General features: G+C 46.4%; 1 protein-coding gene across 1 annotated transcript in view; it reads left to right on the forward strand.

Moving 5' to 3' along the window:
- LOC126293545 (acetylcholine receptor subunit alpha-like) overlaps positions 1-18,811 on the forward strand; it is a 486,710-nt gene that overhangs the window by 237,756 nt on the left and 230,143 nt on the right. Inside the window, exon 3 of the mRNA XM_049986811.1 lies at positions 11,742-11,786. Coding sequence (XP_049842768.1) covers positions 11,760-11,786 — 27 coding nt within the window. The 5' untranslated portion in view covers positions 11,742-11,759. The remainder of the gene's footprint in view (positions 1-11,741; positions 11,787-18,811) is intronic.

Here is an 18,811-nt window from a genome sequence, read left to right on the forward strand (position 1 = left end):
AGGGCGTCGCCAGCGCTGGCCGCTGCCCTCAGCACTGGCGCCACCCGCGTCCCGCCCCTCACACAGAGGAGCAGCGGCAGCCCTCAGCAGCTGGCGCCGCGCAGTTGAGAACCAGTGCAGGCCGCACAGTTGGCTGCGGTCGCCTTCAGAACCGAACCCCCGTGTGCAAAACAGCTTCAAACGTCCATTACTGTACAAATTAGTTGGTGTGTTAAATGTCTGACATTGAAAATGTAAGCGAGAAAAACTGTTGGAAATACCTGAAACTATACTTAAAGTTTCTTGGAAGTGATTAAGTGCTCTCATTATCTAACACTGCCGCAGTATAAGCTGGCTAACTCGCGCTCCCTATCGAAGAAGAGCCATGTTTTGACGCAACTCAATGTTTCTGTTTGTGAAGTCACATTTTGTGAATTATGTATCGTACAAAGATAAGATTTTGTATGTCCATTCAGTGGAACATGTCGATACTGTCTGGAAAATATGTTGCAAATGCAGGTAGCAGTAAAGAAGTAACGAATTAAAAACGTTCAAGTTTTACTGCATCAACAGTGAAAATCTAGAATGCAGTATCAGTTTTTGCTTTCATCATTTTATGGAAGGTGTCGAAGAGGAAAAACTTGGTAAAGCTTCTGAATTACATGTAAAGGTTGTTAGAAGCATCTAAGTGGTCACATTGTCAAATATTAGATGCACAATTGCGGTATTTCCATTGCTGCCTGATGACTTATACATAGTTTCTAACCCTAATAATTGCGTTGCTGTGCTAAACTTTTAACATACCATATTTCTTAAAGTGTAGATTATGACAGAACTAAATTTTTAAATATGGCCAATATTTACATGAAATATTGGTTCAAAAAGGTTCAAATGGCTCTGAGCACTATGGGACTTAACTGCTGAGGTCATCAGTCGCCTAGAACTTAGACCTACTTAAACCTAACTAACCTAAGGACACCACACACATCCATGCCCGAGGCAGGATTCGAACCTGCGACAGTAGCGGTCGCGCGGTTCCAGACTGGAGCGCCTAGAACCGTTCGGCCACTCCGGCCGGCTGAAATACTGAAGATCAAATTTTGTTGCCCTCGGAAGGCATAATATAGGCAGCTAGCAGCGGGTACCGTGCATAGTTGGCCGGTTAGCCGTACAGTGAAACACGTGAAAGGCGCCCGCAGAGACGCACAGCGTAAGAGGACATAACGTAACGCTGCTGCCCGGGTCCCAACCTGTCCATTGCCTCACTCCCGTCCAGCAGACGCACGCAAGTCCGTGATGCATGCCTCTCGTGATGCACCGCTCTGTTGCTTTACGGTAGTAAAAGCAAAATCGCCGACAGAAAAAAAGATAACACGCCGCTTCTCCCCCGCCTCCCCCCACCTGTTGGGGTTCCAGTGTGTGCGGCGTCGGCGTCGGCGTCAGAGCGAGTAGGCGGAAATTCCGACACTTGCCGCGACATGCCCATGGACTGGTGACTGATTGGTTGACTGACCGATTAAACACCGTGAAAGGGGCAGACTCGCAGCGCAGGCACCGCGCCTTTGTTAACCCACAGCAGGGAGCCAGTGCTCGGGGTGATCCGTAGTTGCCGACTAAAAACCACTCAAGCACAAACAGAAAGACTCATTACAACTTAGTGTCGGGAACGCTTAGATAGGAGCGAACACAGTCCTGAAAGTTACTCTATCCTTCGTACTGCCTGATTACATTTTACATTTCAGGATCTTCAGATCCTCCTCCACTATTACTCTCCCAGGCGTTGAAAAATTGGGGCGTTCCACAGATCTCAGTTGGAGTGCAGAAGTTCTCAGACGTAGCCAGAAGATCAAAAGTGACAGGATGTAAGACTGGGAGACAGTGCTGGCCGGACAAGAAGTCTGTGACGTCCGGTTCACCTCCCAGGGCGACGGTCACTCAACCAGCGACCCTGAAGAGGCCGACAGTGTGGAAGGGGCTCCGTCACCAACCAGCCACGTGGAACATCAAGTGGAGTGATTGTAACGACCTAAAGCAGCTGCAGCTGCTCACGGGTCAAGCGCTGATGGGAAGTGACGCTGGTGGTGGGGCTCCAAGATGGCGTGTGGATCTTCGTTAGTCCGAAGGTGGTAACTGTGTAGACGGAAAATGTCGTCCATTATCAGTACCCTACAGAGGACTTGTTGATCCTTGGGCGACTCGGTTCAGCAGCCCTGCAGAGATTCCACATGCAGCTGTTTGTGTACCCTTCCCCACACACACTGCAGCGACAGATGGCGGCGTGCAGCTGGTCACGGAGTACTGGTGTTCCCTGAGTGTTACACAGTTTGGAGAACCTCCTCCTCTCCAACCGTCCACATAATAAATCCAGTCCAGTACAGAGTCTGAAGCTACAGAGAAATCACATCACATCGCCATGCGGTGACAATATGTTGAACCCACTGACGAGCTTCTTTCTAGCCGAAGCGCGGTGATTCGATTATTCCCCGTTTGTAAGATGAATCACGGCTAATGCCACGTGAAATTCTGTCGAGTGTTTCCCACTCGCCGCGAGACAGTTCCATTCATGGTTGCGCTGAAGTGGAGTCGATAGTGGGTAGAACGTGACCTGATTTCATTGCCTCCCACCGTTCTCTCCACATGGCGTTAATTTCGAAACTGTCCGTTGATGGTAGTGATGTGTAGGGAGAGGGGGGGGGGGCGATCTAGACTTAAGCCTCTGCAGAGCATCTTCAGTCAGGACACTGCGCAGTGGAAGGTGCGGATTGGCTACAGATTTGTTGTACACCCTGACTGCGGACATAGGGAGGCTCGACATGTGGCTCAAAACAGTAGCCGAGGGAGGGGAGAGCTTCTCATTCAGCCACAAATCACTCTCTTCGTCTCATTCAGTTTGCTGTCAGTCTTCTTTACCTGGAGGCTGTTTGACCAGAATGGAGCGTAGCGTTTGGGACCCAAGTGCCTAAGAGTTAGTGCTGATGTCGTGATGGTAGTTTCGCCCCCCCCCCCCCTTTCGCTTGTTTTAACGCATAATTTGTCGATTACATTTTTCCTGCTACTGAGTTTTGTTTCAGTGTTTTCTAAATGACTTTTAAAAGACACTTTTCGACCCATTGGTATCTCCGAATATTTTGAGAAACAATTGTATCGAACTGTGTTCTCGTTAAAATATACTTGGAGCTATAGACGTACTTGTTTATCATGGACGTGAAAACACGACATATCAGTTTTGATCTTGTCTGGAAGCAGTCTCCAGTTGGCAAAGTATCTGCCTAGCTCTGTAAGGTCTTCCAGGGAGATATTGGTGCCTTCCTCTACGAACTTGCTGCGGGAGGCAAGAGCAAAGTCGTCAGCACATATAAATTTCGTAGATCTCGTATTTTGTGTATCCGAAATATATAGGTTAAACGGGACGGGGGCAGCCTTAAGGCAGCCCTTTATTTCGATGTCTGACTTTACTGTTTTACCTGTTGTTAATTGGAAAGGTGGGTCGCAGAGAATATATTATTTAATAAAGATCTTATTCGACCGCATGGTACCGCGTTGAGAATTTTGTAAATAAACCTTGCCTCCAAACCGTCTCGTGGGCAGAAGTCAATACACTGTACTCTTGTTTTGAACCGTTTCTGAGATCCGGCCTCAGTGTGTGTCGTTAGGCTGAGTACCTGATCAACACAACTGCGACGGGGTCTCAATCCATCCCTTTCAACCGGAAAGCTTTCTGCTACCAGTGGACCTATTCCCTCTACAACCGTCCTTTCTAGTAATTTGTCATATGAACTGAGCAGGCCACTGACTTTCACGTAGCTTCTTCGGTTTGTTCAGATTTACTACTGCGATGGCTTTAGATTTCTTGAGTTTCTTAGGGATATATCTTGTCTGCAGGACGTCATAGAAAAATTTGCTTAGCCACGTTTTGTATGTTTTCCAGAGTTTTTGAGGAATTCGGGATAGATTTCGAATCTCACAAACAAAGTGCTTCCGGCGATAAGTGGTAACGACACTTTTTAGTTTATTTTGTAGTGAAAATACACCAGTCAGGGACTGCGCGTCACCCATCGGACTGCGGGCTGCGCTCTCACACAGACGTGGACGCCGCACGCGACCAGTAGCCGCTTACAAGGCGATGACGTTGAAATGTCTTAATTAGCTTTCGCAGACTACCGAACAGTGAAATCGTAGCCAAAAAGCACATCAAGTCGTCGAAAGAGGAGCTCAAAAAGCACGAAAAAATAATAGTTCTTCTGCAGTAAAGTGAAAATCCAGAAATTAAACACCATGCATGGGCAAGTGAAGTAGAGGCAGAGACTTCATCGTGGAACTAACATAGCTACAAGAGGAAACACAGAGGGCTCAATTAAAAAGGCTTAAGAGAACGCACGATACCTACAACAAAAGGTGCCTGTGCGCACGTGCAGAGACTGGCCGGGCGCGAGGGGAATTCGCGCCCTGAGGGTTAGGTGTGCAGCTAGGCAGGGACTCGACAGTTTCGACTGTTCCTGCCTTTTATCGACACTGTAACTGGAAAGATATCGGTCTCAGGAATTCCAAGAGTATCAGGAATCTTTTAGTTTCAAGTTGACAGTCAGATAACGACAAAAAGAATGTTCGTGTGATGTAGCTGCCATTTAACAGTTTCCGGATTTTTTCCTGTACTTTCACTGTGAGACCTTGCTTCCTACGAAATTTCGTGATTCTAGCTGGAGAGGACGTGCACTAGAGGTGCTCGTGAGTGAGTTTGCAAGTACCCAAATATGTAACCTAAATAGGCGTGTCTTTTGACAGTATTGTCTTAGAAGCTTACATTTATCACGACGTCAGGGTAGCGCAGACATTAATATGTGACAAAAACCGTTCCCGAGAAAAAGGGTTGTTGGCAATCAGACACAAACAACAAAGTGATTCTATAAAGGCTTCGTTTATACCGACTAATTTACTGTGCCATAAAAAGACGCAGTCTTAAGCTTAGTTGCTTGAGTAGCAGTGAAAAACATGTTCATTAACGTTGTATTTACACCAATTTGCCTTTTAGGAACTCCTGTAAATGGCCATGCCATGTGGCCATACACTGACACTATTCGTCTATACATATCCTGTAAACTGCCTTTCTCCACATCATTTCGATAAAAACTTGTTCAAATGATTGAGGGAATATGTAACTAACTAACACAATGGTGACCAAACATGGAGCTCTCTACACGACAGAAAGTTTAATTCTCAACAGGAAAGGCGTTTTGGAACACATCCCGAAGGAACGGTCACGAAGCGAATTGTTGCCCCAGAAAATGCGGAGTGCGGATACAGGCTGAAATCTCACATCTGGAGGCATACTTTAGTAAGGAACATTTAAATATCACGGACCTTTCTCAAAGACTGCCAACATCGGTGCCTACGTACAATGTAATAACAAACATCCGAAAAGCACCGAACATTCTATGTAACCAAATATTTTAAAAGGACCTCGAGAAAGTCATGAGATAAGCAATGGAAATATCAGACAGAAATGTGTTCCGTCAAAAGGTAACTATCCAGAGAGTGAGGTTCAAAAGGGTAGGAAGAAGGTGGGCTGGAGAAAGTTCAATAGTCCACGGCGAGAGAGTGACAGGCATGTGGATTATCCCAAAATAGAGTATAAAAGCACTACGGAATTCAACGGAGTCCAGAGACATATGACACAGTGAAGTGATACGGGGTGAGTCGCACAAGACCGTAGCAACGTTTTTACGTCGAAAACGAAATTTGTGGCAAAGGATAGTAGGCTACGTAGGAAGCTTGCACAGATAATACTACCAAGCCAGACAAATGTCAGCTGAGGTATTGAACAAGTATTGTTTTTTAAACGCAACATTACACAGCGTCATTATAATTAAAGTTAAACTTTCAAAACGCCGTAGCCAACACCACTGATCAGAATGACGTCAAATTGCAACGGAATATTATGGCAGAAGGGGGAAAACGTATGGCAGAAGAAAAAAATAGTGTGAAAATTGATCAGTAGATGGTGCCGTATGTGTCAGAATACATAAATGAAAACACCTGTCATGGGCACGCCCCATTGAAATTGGCATAAACACGCCTTCCCTCCTTTCACGTCTGCGACGTTCGCCGTGCCTGTGTCAATGCACGATCGCATTGGACACTGAAGGATTTGAAAAGGCGTTGGTCCGATGACTGCCGTGGGTCTGGAGAAAATGATTCGGAAATTCGAAAAGACGGGTTCTTTCCGTGTGCAACCTGGTAGAGGGAGGAAACGAATCGATCCGACGTCAGTGGAAGCAGCGGCCACAGCAATGCAGGAGCAGATTAGTGGTGGCGGGCAGAGGTGCGGCGCACGGAGGACTGCACGAACGTTGGACGTACCTGTGAGCACGGTGCGAGAAATCCTACCAAACGTCCTTCTCTGCTATCCATTCAGAATCGCCCATGTGCACGAGTTGCTTCCTGTAGACCTGCCAGCAAGAGAGACGTTTGCTTTAGAATTTCTTGCTCGCATAAAAGTGGACAATGACTGGCCGTGAAAGATTTTGTGGACAGACCAAGTCCACTTCCATCTGACAGGATATGTCAATACACAGAACTGTCGAATATGGCCAACGAAACATCCACACGAACATCAACCAGTACCACTTCGTCCTGAAAAGGTTACTGTGTGGTGCAGGTTTACTGCATCATTTATCATAGGACCGTATTTTCTCGAAGAGACAGGTGCTTCCGGTACTGTTACCTATACCGTGCCTGGTAAGCGCTAAGAGTGTCGTTTGCGCAACCAAGTCATTCCAGCTCTCCAACAGCGTGTATATGTGGACAGGATCACTTTTATGCAAGATGGCTCTCCTCCTCAGTTAAGCAGCTGCTGAAGCGCCATTTCGGAAATGCTAATATTATCAGCCGGCCTTTCCCTACAGCCTGGCCGTCCCAATCACCTGATCTTAATTCGTGTAACTTCTGGCTGTGGGCCTATCTGAAAGATGTCGTGTTCAGTGTTCCGACTGCATTCTGAAAATGACCATGGAAACACTTCGATCAGCTGTATAACGGCCGGCCGCTGTGGCGATGCGGTTCTAGGCGCTGTACGGGCATGGATGTGTGTGATGTCCTTAGGTTAGTTAGGTTTAAGTAGTTCTAAGTTATACGGGACTGATGACCTCAGATGTTAAGTCCCATAGTGCTCAGAGCCATTTGAACCATTTTTAGTTGTGTAACGTGCTGTTTCTCGATTTGAACTTGTTACAGGAAACGATGGACAGCATATTGAATACGTTGTTCGCCAGTCACACGGAAATTAATAATCCGATTTGATTCTGATTGATGCTTTTTATGCGGTTTTTGGCCTCAAAACAATTAAAAACGGATTTTTACATCCGATGTCATACTGCCGTGGTGGGTGGAATACACAACTAACAGTATCACGCCTCTACATCCGTGCACACTGAGTAGTGCAGTTTGTTTGACGTCAAGCATGCACATTAGGCATTGTTGTATGATTCATTTGTCATTTTTAGTCGACCTTTATTAAATTATGATGCTTACTGCGCCATCTATTGCTACATTTTGTAACTATTTATTTTTCTTCTGCCATACGTTTCCCCCCTTCGTCGATAATATTCCCTTGCAATTTGACGTCATTCTGACTACAGGCGTTATTTCTACAGCTGCTTGAAAGTTTAACTTTCGCTATGATCACCCTGTACTGCAATCGGCTGTTGCAACGTAAGCACCGCCATGAGGATTGCTAATTAAAAATCAGGCGAGATCCCACGGACCGCATGCAAACCAGTCGACTCTCGACAGGTTCAGTGATGTTACCCATGGTGATGTCTGTCTTGAAGCCTTTCTTGGAAGTATGCGACAAATGAAATAAAGCTTACATTCGCAGCCGCTGTAATCGGCTGTTGCAACGTACCACCGCCATGAGGATCGCTAATTAAAAATCAGGTGTACTCCCACGGACCATCGTGTACGAAAAAACTCTTTTGATCATCTTCAACCATATACGAAATAAATAGTGATGTTACGCCTTATCATAATTAATTCTTCAGTAACAGTCGTGAATACAGGATGTAGGCGAAACCTGTTCACAACGCACCACAGTGGTGGAGGGGAAGTGGAGACCAAGAGTCTGCTACAGGACACCCGCTGTCTACAAATCCTGGAAGCAGCCACTTAAGCTGCTGCTGTTATGGTCTTCAGTCCTGAAACTGGTTTGATTCAGCTCTCCATGCTACTCTATCTTGTACAAGCTGCTTCATCTCCCAGTACCTACTGCAACCTACATCCTTCTGAATCTGTTTCGTGTATTCATCTCTTCGTCTCCCTCTACGCTTTTTACCCTCCACGCTGCCCTCCAGTACCAAACTGGTGATCCCTCGATGCCTCAGAACATGTCCTACCAACCGATCAATTCTTCTACACAAGTTGTGCCACAAATTCCTCTTCTCCCCAATTCTATTCAGTACCTCCTTATTAGTTACGTAATCTGCCCCCATATAATCTTGCCATTGCCAATCTACATTTTATATCCTCTCCACTTCGACCATCATCAGTTATTTTGCTCCCCAAATAGCTAAACACACCTACTACTTAAAGTGTCCCATTTCCTAATCTAATTCCCTCAGCATCACCTGATTTAATTCGAGTACATTCCATTATCCTCGTTTTACCTTTGTTGATGTTGACCTTATATCCTCCTTTCAAGACACTGTCCATTCCGTTCAACTGCTCTTCCAGTTCCATTGCTGTCTCTGACAGATTTACAATCTCATCGTCAAACCTCAAAGTTTTTATTTCTTCTCCATGGATTTTAATTCCTACTCCAAACTTTTCTTTTGTTTCCTTTACGGCTTGCTCAATATACACATTGATTAACATCGGGGAGAGGTTACAACCCTATCTCATTCCCTTCCTAACCACTGCTTCCCTTTCATGTCCCTCGACTCTTATAACTGCGAACTGGTTTCTGCACAAATTGTAAATAGCCTTTCGCTCCCTGTATTTTACCCCTGTCACCATCGGAATATGAAAGAGTGTATTCCAGCCAACATTGTCAAAAGCTTTCTCTAAGTCTACAAATGCTATAAACGTAGGTTTAAATTTCCTTAATCTATCTTCTAAGATAAGTCGTAAGGTCAGTATTGCCTCACGTGTTCCAACATTTCTACGGAATCCAAAGTGATCTTCACCGAGGTCGGCGTCTACCAATTTTCTCATTCGTCTGTAAAGAATTCGCGTTAGTATTTTGCAGCTGTGACTTATTAAACTGATAGTTCGGTAATTTTCACATCTGTCAACACCTGCTTTCTTTGGGATGGAATTATTATGTTCTTCTTGAAGTCTGAGGGTATTTCGCCTGTTTCATACATTTTGTTCACCAGATGGTAGAGTTTTGTCAGGACTGGCTCTCCCAACGCCGTCAGTAGTTCTAATGGAATGTTGTCTACTCCCGGGGCATTGTTTCCACTCAGGTCTTTCAGTGATCTGTCAGACTCTTCACGCAGTATCATATCTCTCATTTCATCTTCATCTACATCCTCTCTTCGATTTCCATAATATTGTCCACAAGTACCTCGCCCTTGTATAGACACTTCATATTCTCCTTCCACCTTTCTGCTTTCCCGCCTAGAACTGGGTTTCCATCTGAGCTCTTGATATTCATACAAGTGGTTCTGTTTTCTCCAAAGGTCTCTTTAATTTCCCTACAGGGAGTATCTATCTTACCTCTCGTGATGTACGCCTCTCCATCCTTACATTTGTCCTCTAGCCACCCCTGCTTAGTCATTTTGCACTTACTGTTGATCTCATTTTTGAGACGTTTGTATTCCTTTTTGCCTGATTCATTTACTGCATTTTATATTTTCTAATTCCATCAATTAAATTCAATATCTCTTCTGTTGCCCAAGGATTTCTACTAGCCCTCGTCTTTTTACCTAGTTGATCCTCTGCTGCCTTCACTATTTCATCTCTCAAAGCTACCCATTCCACTTCTACTGTATTTCTTTCGCCCGCTCTTGTCAATCGTTCCCTAAAACTTTCTCTGAAACTTACGATAACCTGTGGTTCTTTCAGTTCATCCAGGTCTCATCCCCTTAAATTCCTTCCTCTATGCAGGTTATTCAGTTTTAGTCTACAGTTTACAGCCAATAAATTGGGGCCAGAGTCCACATCTGCTCCTGGAAATGTCCTACAATTTAAAACCTGGTTCCCAAATCTCTGTCTTACCATTATATAATCGATTTGAAGCTTTCCAGTGTCTCCAGCACTCTTCCACGTCTACAGCCTTCTTTCGTGATTCTTAAGCGAAGTGCAACGCTAGATTTCCGGTATCCACTTGCGCACCGTCTTAATTGCAAATTATGAAACTGTGTAGATTGTCGCTTATTGTTTTCTGTAGTCTAACAGCGCTAAATTAACAAATAGAACACTTTGAATACTTGTCGGGCATTCGGCGGGGTGCGGTATTTCGGCAGCCAGACTTGTCGCCTTGTGCGGCTGTCTGCTTCTGGGCGCCCTCTTGTAGCCTCTGGGCGGCCGCAACTGGCGCAGGGGTCGTCTGGCCATCAGCTGCCACGACGCGAGAGAGCTGCCGTGCTCGAGGCCGGCGCTCAGCGGGAAGCCGCCGTTTTCACGAATTAGTCCGTCGTGCAGTCGGGTGCCTAGAGCCTCCTTCTCATTGCAATCCCGGAAGGTGTTGGATTGGCGCAGCCGTAACTGATGCACGACTGTGCGAGATGCAACGCTGTGCCAAAGCGGGCTTCGTCGAACGTAGGTCAGCTCTGTGACGTTCATGTTCGGTGCACCTCTCTGGTACCGCACAGGCAGTCCGGCCTTCGCACGTTTTCCCTGCACTGGCAGGGGACTGCATTCTAAAAGAGCCCGAGACTGTCATCCTTGCAGCAGAAGAATGCAATTCTACACTCCTGCTGCCACGTAGAGTGTACAGACAAACGCGTACAGCCTGTTACTGGATGACACCTGCAGAGGACGGCAGAGTGAAGAGGGCGGCCGCGTCGCTCAGACAGCACGGACGAACTCGTGCCCGCGAGGCAGGCGCGTCCCACTGCTAGCGACGCACAGATTCGACGACGAGCAGAGATCAGCAGGCGACGCCGGCTGCAGCCTCGGTGGCCTCACACCTCCGCACTGCACCTGGGCTCCAGATCCGGAGTGCAACATCGGCTCTGCTGCCTGCTTCTCGTTCCGGGCTTAAAACTGCACTGCCCATGCTTCGGCACTGGCTGGGGAAAAGTTCAGAAATATTTACATCCACCCCCGTACGTCTTTCTGTGGTGCAACCCTACTATCGATCTCTGAAAGGTGAAACTCTTTTGAAACAGTCTGTTTTAGAACTTCGATTCATTTGTTGTTTGATATTTTTAATTACATGATCACAAATTTTCAGATGGCGATTTTTTAAAAATAATCGCATTTCTTTCGGATTATGTCTTCCATATTCTGTATTCTATAACTCCTTATTTCTCACACAGTTTTAGATTCTGTGCTTTACTGTAGCATTCCCCATATGAGAAACGGAATAAAAAGCAGCTGCCGTGGACATAATGATGGTCAACAAACAAGTGAATTACGCCAAGTGAACAAGTGTGAGGAGCGTAAGTAAAATTATGTATAAAGCGTGTGGTTGCTGTCGAACAACTCTGTGACAGTAAAATTCTCTATTGTCGTGCCTCGCTTCCTGTGTGTTACATGTGCTGTGTAGTAGCCATGACGTGCACACGACTGCTTTCACTAACGCTTGCTTTTCTCTGTTTCAGAATCTGAAGAACCAGATAATGACGACGAACCTCTGGGTGGAGCAGGTAAGTCTTTTCCGCCGCCTCAGTGCATTTTTTACATCAACAGCTCATTGCTCACCTTTCCTCTTCCTACTTATTGTCTTCAGTAGACACTTAGAGCACACAAGCAGAAGAACAGCATCTGCAAAGTATACCAACATCTGTACACCACTGTACAGCGCATGGCGGAGGGTATTTTCTAGCAGCGTTATGCATTTTGTGTCCTCTTCCATATGTGGTGTTGGCACGGAGTGTGTGTCCGTTAATTTATTTAGTTCGTTCGTACACTACACACACACACACACACACACACACACACACACACACATACACATTGTGTTCAGTAAATTCGATTTTGCCATTTTGAAGGAGAGACTTTAGGGATGGAGAAACAGCTACGTTTCAGCCACTGACAGGTACTTCTGTAAAGTATAGCGACAACAAAGTAGGACGGGCGCTAGTCTACTCAAATCGATAATTACGGGAATAACCCCTATATTACCATGTACGTCTATTTTCGGAAAAAGAAAACAGCTATACTGGAAAGAACGACTGCCCCTCCCCTTACCCTGCTCGTTCTTCAAACACAGTGTTTACGTAATACACAAAACTATCAGCACTCTGTATGCATTAAAGTCAAGATCTGCATAGAGCCCCTAGGAATTACATTTGAACAAGCACCTATCAGTGGACTGTAGACGTCATATCGTTGCCAGCATTGGCGAGCTCCCGTCCCAATGGCGAGAAAGCACCGTCGTTCCAGTAGTGAAACCGTAAGCAGCCGCTAGAGATGGACAGTAATCCCCTAATTAGTCTCAATGTAGTTCACTGTAAGTTTCTTGAACAGTCAGGCACCCGGTAGCTGCGTTGGCTCTTGAGCTTGGGGACCTCTAGCTTTGTCCCATGGTGGTTTCTGCCTAGACCATTCCACTAGTGATAACCTGGTTTACCTAGAGTCTGCCATCTGAACAGCTCGTGCTCGAAGTCAACACCTTACAGCCATCTTCCTCGACCTGCAAAAGACTTATGACAACACATGGCGACAGCACATCCTTGCTACCTTACACAAGTGGGGCCCCTGGGGTCTGCTCCCTGTTTTAATCCACAACTTCCTGTCGCAGTATACATTCCACGTACAAGTTTGTGCTTCCCACAGTACCCCCATATCCAAGAATGAGATGCCACAGGGCTCTGTACTGTGTGTCTCACTCTTTCTGGTAGCCATTAAATGTCTAGCAGCAGCTGTGGGGTCCTCAGTATGACCCTCCTTCTACGTTAACGAATTTTGCCTCTACTGTAGCTCCCCTAGTACGTGTATCGCTGAATGCCGACTGCAAGGCGCCATACAAAAAGCACAAGCATGAATCCTCATCCATGGCTTTCCATTTTCAGCCGCCAATACGCACGTCATGCACTTCTGTCAACGTTGTACCATTTGCTCACAACCAGAACGTTACCTCGACAGCTAGATACTCACTGTGGTGGAGACTTACCGGTCTTTAGGACTGGTCTTTGATTCTCCGTTGATGTGGAAACCCCAGGTTAAGCGAAAGTACTGACTGCACCTTAATACACCTTACTGCCTGAGTAACACCAGCTGGGATGCGTATCACACTATCCTTCTATAGCTTTACAAAGCCCTGACACAATTCAGTTTTGATTGTGGGAGTCTGGCACACGATTCAGCAGCGCACTGGATCCAATGCACCACTGTGGGGTTAGACTTGCGACAGGAACCTATCGGACTAGTCCTGTGAATATTTTACTCATGGAGGCCTGGTTTCCTACATTGACAGGCGCTTGTCAGTTATGTTGCCCACACTTGCAGCTTTCCTAAGCAACTGAACTACCATCACCTCTTTCCAAACACATAAATCCATCTCCTGCAACGGTGTCCAAATGCAGTGATTACAATCACAATCCGTGTATGGTCCCTCCTTTCTGAACCCTCATTGTTTACTCTCCCTCCACCACAGCTTCATCTTCACCTATAACATAATTCAAAATTGTCTGTTCCTCCTGAGGCCTCCTGCCACCAATTTTTCACCATCCTTGGCACATCCAGGAATTCAGAAGTAGTGCACACTGATGGCTCTATGGTTGCTGGATACGTGAGGTTTTGCTTATATCCACATGGGACATTCTGAACTGCTCTCCTTTCCAGAAGACTGTGGCGTTTTCACTGTGGAGTTGGTAGCTATCTCTCGTACTCTTGAGCATATCTGTTCCTGTACCTGTGGGATCCTTCCTCATCTGTAGTGACTCAAGCAGTTTTGAAGCTCTCGACTAATGTTACTTTGGATCATTGCCATTCAGGATTCCCTGTGTGCCCTAGAGCAATGTGGATACTCTGTGACCTTCATCTGGACTCTGGGCCATGCTGGGATCCTGGGGAATGAACACTCATTGATAGCTTGGCCAAACTGGCTAACTATAAACCAGCTCTGGAGATTGGTTTTCCAGAAACAGACCTCTGATCTGTATGATACTACCAAGTTTTGAAATCTGCAATATGGAATTTCTCAATCTGACTTCACTAAACAAACTACTGGTGGTAAAGGAGACTACAAATCTGTGGATGTCCTCCTTGCAGGCTTCTCACAAGGATTCTACTGCCCTTTGGAGGCTCCGCATCGGCCATACTTGGCTGTCTCGTGGTCATCTCCTCCACAACGAGGACATGCCCCATTGTCAGTGTGGATCCTGTTTTATGGTGGTCCACATTTTGCTGGACTGTCCCAACCTAGCAGCCCTGCAGGGGACTCATCATCCTGACTCACAACCGCTGGTGTAAGAGATAGTGCCCCAGCGGCTGATGTAGTTTACATTTTATTGGTGAAGGGGGCTTTTATCACTCTCTTTAATGGAGGGCCACTTAATCTCAACGGCCCATTGAGGGGTCGGTAGCATACTCTGATGCCTCCTCTGCATAGAATCGTCTAAAGCTGTCTGGTCTTGGTGGAACAACCCAGTGCTCACCCCCCCCCCCTCCTGGTGTTTTTCTCTCCCCCATCCCTTTTCGCATCGTCTGTTGGACTTGTTTGTGGTTTGTCTCTCTGCTTTTCTCTTGCGCTGTGTGTGTCACTACTCTCCAAGGCAGAGTAGAGTACCTCTCGTAAGTGGTGGGGGCTGGGGGATGTATGTCCCTCATTGCACTCTGCTTTCAGGGGCTTCTGGCTGCTCCCTACATTGGGTGCCTTGCTTGCCTTTCTTCCTCTGTCTCTCTTTTCTCTTTTTGTCCCTTACTTCAACTTCACTGACAGACCTTGGGGTTTTCGTTCCCGGGGTTTGGCACGTTAGGCTATATCTGATCTACAGCCACGTAGAGCTGTCTGCTCGAGGAAAAAGGGACTGATGACCTTGTAGTTTAGCCCCTTTAATCATCCAACCAACCGACCGATCCACACACTGCGGGTAAAACGCCTCACTGAGCCGTCTGCGCAATCGTCACCGCGTATCTTTGACTCGTCGGATTCCACTATAGCCGCCAGTCAGCCGTGTACAGCTTGTGGGTGTTCCTCCCATTCGAGACGCGGAGCCTCACGTGGCGCTGTGACATACGTGGCTCCCTTCGCACGCAGCTGCAGTTCTCGTGGGGTTTGAAACCAGCTGTCGTCGTCGAGGCGTCACCCTCGTCCCTCGTCCCTGTCCGTTTGTATCTTTCCGCGACGACTGCGTTACAGGGCGGCGCGTGCTGCACCATTCCTCGAAGACACGCTGGGCTGCCCTCGTCTGTACACCTGTGTATGGGGCGGGTTCCTCCAGGTTCTGTTGACGGACACGTCCAGAACAGGACAGCTCCGCGTCTCGCCTTCTCACTCCACTACCCGTCATCAGCAGTGGAGAGGTAGGTAACCACGTACCTGGAGCAGATTTTCGGCAGCCTATAGCTCTAAAAAACTAAGTAGTCTGCTCTGTTAATGGGGGAGGCTAAACAGCAGTTTGGAAGGTGAGCTTTTTTGCATCAAGTCAACACCAAACTCACGCAGCCGCGGTGGCATTTATCCATAACAATCTTCCTGTCTCAGCACAGGTACAGTGGCGGCAAAAAATAGCAACACCAAAACATAATTAATGTAGAGTAATGACATTTCGGAAATACATTGATCTAGGCAACATATGTAACTTATTAACATTCCAACATCACAGTGTGAGGCGGCGGGTTCATAATAAAAATAAATCATAAGTAATAGGAAATAATAGAATATTGTTCGCCGTCTTTTACAAGAGCCTGGAAACTATTTTTGTGGTCTGCCAGAAAGCGATGGAGAACATACTGACCATAGTTTCCAGTCTGCAAGTCAACATTCTTTTCCAGCCCACTGAAAGAAATGTTTCTACTCTGTATTTACTCGGCGGGCTCAGGAACTATGTTTATAAACGAAGATGTTGAGTTCTAATTGATAGATATATCTGATAAATTTTCACACGCACAACATTATTTTAATACTAATAATAAATCTCTCTAATCTAAACAGCACTATGAGCCGTTCAAAGGCGACCTTTACTTTAAGTTCCCAATAAATCATCGTGCGCCCTGACTCCTGATAATCAAAATAATTGCTCGTCACAAAAGTGGAAAATAATTGTCACCACTTGCCACGCGGATTTGTTAACATTACGCGCGGCACGCTAACAGTTACTTCCGCGAAATCTAACCAATCCCGGACAGGGTACAGTCCTCGCGATTTCACTTCCTATTTCTACGGAACACGTGAGTTTAATTGCGGTCTTGCTGTGACGTCATCGGAGGCATCGCGTACTCCGGCGTTTGACTGCTGTGGGCCGTAGGGTAGCTAGGTGCGAACTGAAGTCTTGCGTGTCGGGCCGTATACAGGCTGTTACAAAAAGGTACGGCCGAACTTTCAGGAAACATTCCTCACACAAAAACAAAGAAAAGATGTTATGTGGACATGTGTCCGGAAACGCTTAATTTCCATGTTAGAGCTCATTTTAGTTTCGTCAGTATATACTATACTTCCTCGATTCATCGCCAGTTGGCCCAATTGAGGGGAGGTAATGTTGACTTCGGTGCTTGTGTTGACGTGCGACTCATTGCTCTACAGTACTAGCATCAGGCACATCAGTACGTAGCATCAACAGGTTAGTGTTCAACACGAACGTGGTTTTGCAGTCAGTGCAATGTTTACAAATGCGCAGTTGGCAGATGCCCATTTGATGTACGGATTAGCACGGGGCAATAGCCGTGGCGCGGTACGTTTGTATCGAGACAGATTTCCAGAACGAAGGTGTCCCGACACGAAGACGTTCGAAGCAATCGATCGGCGTCTTACGGAGCACGGAACATTCCAGCCTATGACTGGCGACTGGGAAGACCTAGAACGACGAGGAGACCTACAACGGACGAGGCAATTCTTCGTGCAGTTGACGATAACCCTAATGTCAGCGTCAGAGAAGTTGCTGCTGTACAAGGTGACGTTGACCACGTCGCTGTATGGAGAGTGCTACGGGAGAACCAGTTGTTTCCGTACAGTGTACAAAGTGTGCAGGCACTATCAGCAGCTGATTGGTCTCCACGGGTACACTTTGAACAATGGTTCATCCAACAATGTGTCAATCCTCATTTCAGTGCAAATGTTCTCTTTACGGATGAGGCTTCATTCCAACGTGATCAAATTGTAAATTTTCACAATCAACGTGTGAGGGCTGACGATAGGAGGAATGTTTCCTGAAAGTCTGGCCGTACCTTTTTGTAACACTCTATATAATACAGGCGCAGCGGACAGCTGCTGTTACCCGTTCTATGCCCGCAGCAGCAGCCTTTAAACGGCCACTTTCTCGGGCACGCAATATTTTATAACAGTGTCAAGAATCAATTTCGAATCTTCGTAATTTATGTATGAATATAGTTAAGTTGGATATAATCACAGAAAAAGACTTTGCTCGCCTACATATAAACTTTGCCGTCTTTAAGAGATCTTCGATTTGTTATTATTTACCTCCAGGCACTTAATCTTGTTATAGCTCTATTATTTGATAGGTTTCATCAAATGCTGTAATCAGTACTTTCTAGCATTGATATAACAGATACTTAATCTACTACGTATAAGGACATCTTCGTTCCAAATTTAGTTTTCAGTAAATTACTCGAAAACTATTAGAGGTAGCTTAATGGGATCACGTAGTTTTTATGTTGAACTGAAGCTTCACACAAATTTTTGGCTTTCTAGCTTTATTATTTAGTGCGACTTATTCTTCGTAAAAATGTGGGTTCTGACTAAAATTTTGTTCAGAGCAAGTTCAAACTTGTACCAGGTAATTTTGACATACATTTGCACCTTATGACCAGTTTTTGGCTTCCTAGCGTTATTATTTAGCGCCACTTATTTTTTTCTTAAAACGATGTATTTAGGGCAGCAGGTGGGATGACCAGACTGACGTGCAGAAATGTAGTCAAGGTGCGTGAGATAACCACGCGACTGATCTCGCTGCCACACGAAATCGCGCCCCAGGAGTGGGTGCAGTGCGACCACACGGGTCTTTCGACGAGCCCCCTTCTAACCAACACAGCCGTACGTGCACCAGAAAACACGGCAGGCGTGCACTCTGTCCTCTAGCGAGCGCTCATTTGACGTGGCGTGTTTTGGGGTCTGTGTAGTGCACGCCACAGGACTCTCTCGGAGGTGCCAGTCCGTTGACTTAGTGTGGTGCCAGCTGCTGCTGCAGGTGCGCCAGAGTCGTACGCCGAACACGATGGCCGTCCGGAGTCCGGTCGTGTCAAGACCGCAATTCCTCGCGGTCATCGCTGCCAGCAGTAATGTACAGTGGCTGCTCTCCTGCCAAGACTTTTTACAGTGTCGCAGAAGGAAGATCCAGATTCTCCTAGCGCTATTATACGACCTCGTTCAACTCAGAGATGCGTTGATAATGGCGTCTTTGTCGTCTTGAACGTCGACTCGCCACGTCCAATGTCAAAGGTAATTAGCGCTCGAGATCGTTACAGCGTGTACTCGAGGCAAACCTGATGTGCATCCTCATAATGGTTCTGCCAGCACCACTCTCCTGTGACTGGCTTGAAATTGCAGTGG

This window comes from Schistocerca gregaria, chromosome 10 (assembly GCF_023897955.1).
Source record: "Schistocerca gregaria isolate iqSchGreg1 chromosome 10, iqSchGreg1.2, whole genome shotgun sequence".
NCBI lineage: Eukaryota > Metazoa > Arthropoda > Insecta > Orthoptera > Acrididae > Schistocerca > Schistocerca gregaria.